This window comes from Astyanax mexicanus, chromosome 15, assembly GCF_023375975.1.
Source record: "Astyanax mexicanus isolate ESR-SI-001 chromosome 15, AstMex3_surface, whole genome shotgun sequence".
Classification (NCBI taxonomy): Eukaryota; Metazoa; Chordata; class Actinopteri; order Characiformes; family Acestrorhamphidae; genus Astyanax; species Astyanax mexicanus.
This window is the reverse complement of record NC_064422.1, coordinates 16,553,672-16,561,026: the sequence shown is the minus strand read 5'-3', so window position 1 is coordinate 16,561,026 and position 7,355 is coordinate 16,553,672. Positions and strand designations below refer to the sequence as shown.

Below are 7,355 nucleotides of genomic sequence, written 5' to 3'. Positions count from 1 at the left end.
CTACTACACACATCTCAACTGCACTCTCGCTTTCTGAATCTCAGGTAAGTTTCTGATTTTTAATGAATGTAAATGGAGAAAATAAAATCAGTAACTTTCATGGTTTATATTTATAATCTGAATCAGATCAAACCCCTTCTGATCGAACTGAGCTCATCATGATTACTACTAAAAGGACAGTCTACATCGGTATGTGATTCATTACTGTTGTTTGCTTGTGATTATTACAAAATAATCTTTCAAAAGTCAAAACATTTAAAATGGTCAGGTTAAAAAAAGTGTCCACAGCTTATTTATATTATTATTTTTATTTTATTTCATTAAACCAGAAAACTCAAAAAACGCTAAAATTGACATTATGTTACAACATAATTAAGATCAGGATTTACAGCAGCAACTATAGTGTAACACTTTTACTATGAGTACCACTGCAAACCTTTATTCTTTTTAGAGGGTTCTATTGTAAACGCAGTGGTTCTGCCCAAATACTAATTTAGATTTTAAATGGTTCTTTGTCTGATTGAAGCCTGATTCTTGCCATGATGTCACCTTTTGTAGGTGATTCTATATATCACCAAAATGTGATTATGTTTATGGTGTATCAAATAATTAATTTATATCTTAAATATGCAGAGAAGACCCGGGCCACACAGAGTCAGAGCATGGACCTGAGGCAGAAGCTGGGCCAAAAAAAGGATGGCCTGGCTAAACGAAAGAGATCACCAGAGACAGGTAAAGAGCTGAGAAGAAAAGAGTGAAAGTGAAACATGTTACTTACACATTTCATGCTAAATCCAGAAGTCCAGGGTGTGTTCTGTGTACTGATTCCTTCTAACACACTGCTGCATTTGTCTGACTTTTTACCAGCACATGATATGGATCTTAGGAAAAAGCTGGGGAAAAGAAGCCGGCTCTTTGAGGAAGAACCCACGAGACAACCTGCAACATCTAAAGGTACAAAATCTCCAGCAAAGTAATTATGAATTGTGTGGAATACAACCACTTTGCCACGTTCTACTTGGAACTGATTCTCCACAGTGAGATACTCAGAAAATGGGTGGAAAATAAATGAGGTGTAGAAAAAAAGGCGGGAAAGAGAACAAAGGAAATGCCACTCTTGGCAAATACAAACAAGAGGCCGTCTCAACAAGAAACCAAAAAACACAAAACAGGCTGAGCACAGCTCATATATCTTTCTCTTTCTTCACTTTGCTTCAAGTAAAATAAATTATATTACTCTATTTTTGCTTTCTGCTGAGATCTTTTCAGATCTCTTTGCTTCTTTTGTGAGCCTTTTGCTTTCTTTTAAGGTCTCCTTTTTTCTTTTCTTTCTTTCTTTCTTTCTTTCTTTCTTTCTTTCTTTCTTTCTTTTCTTTAATTATGCCTTCTGTTACTGGTCACCCCTCTACAAAGGTGCGACGGGAATGTGTGGTTTGATTGGGGTTTATATAGAGTGCTGCACAAGTGTGGCTGGTTGCCACTGATTATGGGAATTGGAGTTTCGGGACCCAACACTGAATTTTTCCCTCCGTTGCCCAGCACTCCTGCTGGTGGCCAGTGGTGCAGCACTGCTTATCACAAGTCCAGGCTCTCATGATTTCCTGGCCTGTTTGCCAAATCATCAATAAAACTCAGTTGTCCTTCAGTTGAGTCACATTTCATTTATCTGTCAGTGCCCTGGCTCTTGCAGCTTGGCAAGATTATCTTCATTAGGCATACAGTATCTTCTATCTTCTATTTATCCAAAAATACAGTACACAGAAATCGCTGCAGGACTCAAATCATTAGTAAATAATTTTTAAGAAAGAAAACTAAATAAAAGTAACTTTTTGGGGGGCGCCGAGTGGACCAGCGGTCTAAAGCGCTGCCACTATGAGCGGGAGGTCATGCAGCTTTGCCATCAAGCTGCCGGCGCTCAGAGGGAGCAAAATTGGCCCTGCTCCCTCCAGGTTGGTAGATGATGCTCTCTCCCCATGTACTGGAGCTGATGTACTGGAACCGAGCTGCTGCGCTTTCCTCTAAGCGCGCTGTGATGCTGCATCAGCAGCAGCTCGAAAAGAAGTGGTGGCTGACTTCACACGTATCTGAGGAAGCATGTGTTAATCTTCACCCTCCTGGTGTGTTGGGGCATTTCTAGTGATAGGGGGACTCATAATAAGTGGGTTGGGTGATTGGCTGTGCTAAATTGGGGAGAAAATGGGAAAAAATTGAAGTAAAATTATAAAAAATAAAAAAATAACTTTTTGTGGTCTTTTTCTCAGATCTTAAACCGTCCCCTTGGCTGAACATGATTATCACTGACCTACACCCTCCCACTTTTGTAGAAGAGAAGGGCTTCTTGAATCTTCTTAGATCTTTGGGTCTAGGCAGTGAAACTCCCCCGAATTCTGCAGACCTTCATTCAGAGCTTGTTCAGCTCTATGACCAAACAAAGGAGAGTGTGAAGAAAGCTTTACAAACTGCAGAAACGGTCTCTTTAGCATGCGACTTCTGGAACTCTGGGGCTGGGCAATACCTGATGACGGTGACCTCTCACTTCATCAGTGAACAATGGAAGCGGGAATCATTTGTTTTGGAGACCACGCTGATACCTGAGCATTGGACCTCTTATGATACCATCAACCAGTTAAAAAAAATTGCTCACACATGGGGTATTGAGAAGAAGGTGCAAGTGGTGGTAACCAATGCAAACAATCTGGAAATCGTTGCGAACGATGTTGGGTGGGAGCATTTGTCTTGTTTTGCCAAAACTCTCAACAGTGTGTTCAGGCAGGTCGCAAAAAGTGACAATGTTAAGAAGGTGTTAGAGAAATGTTCTAAAGTTGATATGTTGTTCTGCCACAACATGGAAGAAATGAAGAAACTCAGGGAGACTCAGATCGAGCTAGATTTGCCTCAACACAGTCTAACCTCAGCTAATGAGGTCTCATGGCTTTCGACACTGATCATGCTGGAGAGAATCTCAGAGCAGCAGGAAGCTTTAGACAAGTTTCTGCTTGACATGAACAAGTTCAAACTTCTGCTGAAGAAAGACGATAAACGTGTTATGCGGAGCCTGATAAAAGCCCTCCAGCCCTTCAGGGAAGTCACAGAAGGAATGATGAAAGATCAACACTGCTCGATTTCCAACATCATACCATGTGTAGAAGAACTGAAAATGAAGCTGAAGCAGCAAACTGAGAACAGAGTGGCCCAGTCACTGGTTAAACATCTGAGTTCTGATCAATTTAAACCCACAGCTCATATGACCATGAGCACAGCACTCGACCCAAGATATAAACACATTGTTCTGTCTGAAGCTGGAACCACTGAAGAATTCGAGACATGGCTCGTTTCTGAGTTAAATCTGAAATCTGAAGCCTTTTTGCTTTCACAGAAAAAAAAATTAGAAGAATACATAAAAGCAAAACCCCTTCCAAAAATGGGGAATCCACTGAGCTTCTGGAGATTCAATTACAAAAAACTGAACAGCGTTGCCCACAAGCACCTCAACATCGTTGCCACAGCCCTCCCTCTTGACCGCGCTTTTAACGTGCAGAAATCACAACTAATGTCCAGACGGCGAAGCTTCCTGCAGCCAGAAGTTTTAAACATGATGCTCTTCCTAAATGGGAACTGTTCTACGGAGTAGAACAAGCACATGGTCTTTCCATTTCACGTAAGATTTTAAACAAATCTATTTCTTCTTGAATTTAAAATGATTATTATTATAGAAAATACATAGCTTACTCTATAATCTACTGAGAAAGGACCATTTCTACAAAATATAGGAAAATAATAGATAAATCAAGGCACAGGAACCTGTCCAGAGACCCAAAAATTAAAAAAAATGTCCAATGTTTTAAAGAGGGTCAACTCATGCATCCGTTCCAGCCGTCGGCAAACCACAGTTCTCTACAGCATGTGAAGGAAAACAGACACAGCACTGCATAAAACAGGTGAAAAATGAGGAACACAAAGTCGTTAGAGCAGAGATATTTTCAACATGTTCGTTTTTTTATATAATTAATTTCTCCAAAGAATATTTTAATTTTTCTGACCAGTCGGCTCATTTAAGGAATTTCTGTTTGTTTACTATCATTTTTAAACTTTAAGGAACATTCATTTGAGTGTTTTTTTTTTTCATTTAATTAAAGAATATGACTTTATTAACTGTATTTAATTATGGATCTATGAGTTTAGTTGAATATGGGATGTGTTTAGAGAGTAACAGCCTGCATGAAAATGAAATAGTCATATCGAATTGCTGTAAAAATGTTTTGAGTTGAGCTGAAGAGCAAAGTCATAATATTACGAAATTAAAGTAGTAATTTTATGAGATTAAAGTCTTGGGCTGCCAGTTTAAAAAGCATGGAGGAAAAGCACTAAAGTATTGATGCACTAAAGTAAAGCAGCAGAAAACCTGCTCTACAGGAGGCATCTCGCGGCCAGGGTGCAGATGGCGAAGAGCAATGTAGACTTGGCTACCAGTAGCGATGCCACCATGGCAAAATCTGGACACTTTATTAGTCAACTGTGCCAATAGAGCAACAATAAGCAGCAGATTAGAAATGTAGATAACTGATCATAATCACAGCAGCCCTGTAAAAGATCATGAGCGAAAATGCTCATTTGTGTCTGTGCCTTATAAAGTGGCAGGACAAGCAGTTAACCTTCATTTCCCTCGTAATATTGTGACATTATTCTCGTAAAATTATGACAATATTCTCGTAATATTACGATTTTATTCAACTTTTGAGTCAACTTTTTTTTCCTAGAAGTGGAATTTGTTATGAAGTTGAAAATGTAACGGTTCATTCTGTGATGTTTTATTTAAATCTTAAGACTGACAATACCTCAATAAGTCTGAGATATTTTAATAAAACAGAAGCTTTCTGTGTGAAATAGGTATTTTGTTGTGTTATACAACATGTGTCCAAATATTTGTGCACACCACTTCTAATGTATGCTTTTACATACTTTGAATTGTTCCCATTACTGACACAAATATGCAAAATCTCTCTCTCTTACACACCCACGCGCACACACACACACAGCTTGTCTAGTACAGGTTGTCCTGCTCTGGTCTTGGTTTTCTTAGGCAAATTTGGTTTGGTCTCTGATAGATGCTGTACCTTGATTTCTGGAGTTCCCTTTGACGTTACAATGGATCAACTTAAGAAGAATCTGACTGGTGGTACTGTTATTGAAGCAATTAGACTAAAGGGGTTTAGGGATGGTGCTCAATTAGAGAGCATGTCAGTTATGATTCATTTTGATGGCACCTCTATGCCTGATAGAGTGTATTTGGGATGCATTAGTTTTCCCGTGAGAGTATATGTACCTCCACCAGTACGGTGTTATAATTGTCAGAGGTATGGCCATGTAGCTTCAGTTTGTAGGGCAAGGAAGAGATGTGGAGTCTGTGGGGGAGAACATGAGTATGGGCAATGTGGAGAGGGTGTAAAACCAAAGTGCTGCAATTGTGGAGGGGACCATAAGGCTGCCTATGGGGGTTGTGAGATAAGGAAAAAGGCAATGGAAATACAGACAGTGAGAGCAGTTCGAGGGTTAACCTATGCCGAGGCACTGAAAGAAGTGGAGAAGACTAGGCCTCCGGAACCTAGGCCTTCAAGGCCGGAAGGAGGAGGGAGTGCTGGTTGTGGGGTGGGTCCTACCACTCGGGTTCCTAATGTCATGTCACCGAACACTCTGCTTGTTGAGAAAACTAAGTTTATAATGTTTATAGCTGATGTGGTTAACTGCACAGCCCAGACAGGGAGTAGAACAGAGAAAATAAAGATCATTGTGAGGTCTGCAGAAAAGTTCTTGGACATAAAAGGCATTACATGGGAATCAATTAGTGGAGGCCTAGGTGGGAAAGTAGTTTCCTCCCAGGCAGGGGATGGTCAATTGTAGTTTTGTTATATTGCAGTGGAATGCTCGGAGTTTAATTGCCAATGGCCAAGATTTTAAAAAGTATGTGATTAGCAGATCTGGAGTGTGTAGTTGTGGAGATATGGGGTACATGTGGGAAGTTTAGGTTAGTTCATTTTTATAACCCATGTAACAAAATATTATTGGAAGAGTTGCATAGTATTGGTGGTCCTGACCAGTGCAAGGTTGTCTGGTGTGGGGATTTTAATGCACACAATTCACTATGGGGTAGTGCATTCACGGATAGCAATGGTATGGTTGTTGAAGAATATATGTTGGACAAGGATCTAGTCTGTATTAATGATGGTAGAGGCACAAGGCTAAGTATCTCAACTAATAAAATGACTGTATTGGACTTAACGTTAGCTTCACCTGCATTAGCAGGGATATGTTCATGGGAAGTGTGTCAATCTACATCCCTGGGAAGTGATCATTTTCCTAATGTCTGTGAATTTGGAGTAGGATTTAATAGGACGGAAGATGGTTTCCTGCAGAGGTGGAACTTTGGTAAAGCAAATTGGGATAAATTTTCTACACTCTGTGAATTGAGGATGGAGCAGTGGAAGATATCTGAGGATGTTGACTCGTGTAATAAGGTTTTATGTGACATTTGTGAATCAACTAAAGAGTCTGTTCCGGTTAAAAAGCCTTTTAAGAAGAAAGGAGCTGTCCCTTGGTGGACGGAGGAGTGCTCTGAGGCTGTGAAGGCTCGTAATAAAGCTCTCCGTAGAGTTAGGAACACTCTTCTGCCATGTGATTTGCTTAATTATAAAAGGGCTCAGGCTGTGGTGAGGAGAACAGTTAAACAGACCAAAAGAGATTACTGGAGATCATTTTGCAGCAGGATCGGGCCTGACATTCCGGTGGGTGACGTATGGCACATAATTAAAAAAAATGAAGGGAATAAGAAAAGGGAATATTATTCCGGTACTTCATGGTGGGGGAAAGGAGGCAGTATCAGACAGTGATAAGGCGGAGATGTTAGCTCAGGAGTTTGTTAAGATTCATAGCTCAGCGAACTTAAATGATGGGATGCTGGAGCGCAGAAATGAGGTTCGGAGGCGATATCCTGGGGCATTGCTCCGACGTGAGGGTTGTGATAGTGCTTTGGACATTGAATTAACTTTGTTGGAATTGAAATCTGCTATAGCTGCATCAGGTCAGTCTTCTCCCGGGAAAGATGATGTTTGTTATGGAATGTTTAAACACTTATCAGAATACTGTCTTAGTAAGGTGCTGGAATTTTTTAATATAGTTTGGTGTACGGGTAAACTTCCTTCAGCTTGGAAATTGGCAATGGTAGTGCCAATAGGGAAACCAGGAAAGGCTCTTTCTTGTGCAGCAGGGTATAGGCCTATCTCTCTGACATCCCATGTGAGTAAACTGATGGAGCGCATAGTGACCAATAGGCTGACTCACTATTTAGAAAGCCAACATTT

The 7,355-nt window shown here is 40.3% G+C and overlaps 1 protein-coding gene across 2 annotated transcripts; it reads left to right on the top strand.

Annotated features, from left to right (window-relative positions):
* Positions 1-4,885, top strand: LOC103046545 (uncharacterized). 2 transcript variants are annotated; one of them, XM_007243293.4, is made up of 4 exons: positions 1-44; positions 634-732; positions 868-954; positions 2,262-4,885. In XM_007243293.4, exons 2-4 carry the CDS (start codon positions 663-665, stop codon positions 3,629-3,631), a joined length of 1,527 nt encoding a protein of 508 aa, XP_007243355.3. In that variant the 5' UTR covers positions 1-44; positions 634-662; the 3' UTR covers positions 3,632-4,885. The 2 variants fall into 2 exon arrangements, with proteins under 2 accessions (XP_007243355.3, XP_049321032.1); XM_049465075.1 differs by lacking the exon at positions 1-44 and adding an exon at positions 99-189.
* Positions 4,886-7,355: the final 2,470 nt, after the last annotated feature.

What these genes read in the sequence shown, in the direction of transcription:
- LOC103046545 (XM_049465075.1), top strand. Translation starts at nt 159, where the DNA reads ATGATTACTACTAAAAGGACAGTCTACATCG. An exon ending in AAAGAGATCACCAGAGACAG is followed by an intron (nt 733 to 867) that starts GTAAAGAGCTGA and finishes ACTTTTTACCAG; the next exon opens with CACATGATATGGATCTTAGG. An exon ending in ACAACCTGCAACATCTAAAG is followed by an intron (nt 955 to 2,261) that starts GTACAAAATCTC and finishes TCTTTTTCTCAG; the next exon opens with ATCTTAAACCGTCCCCTTGG.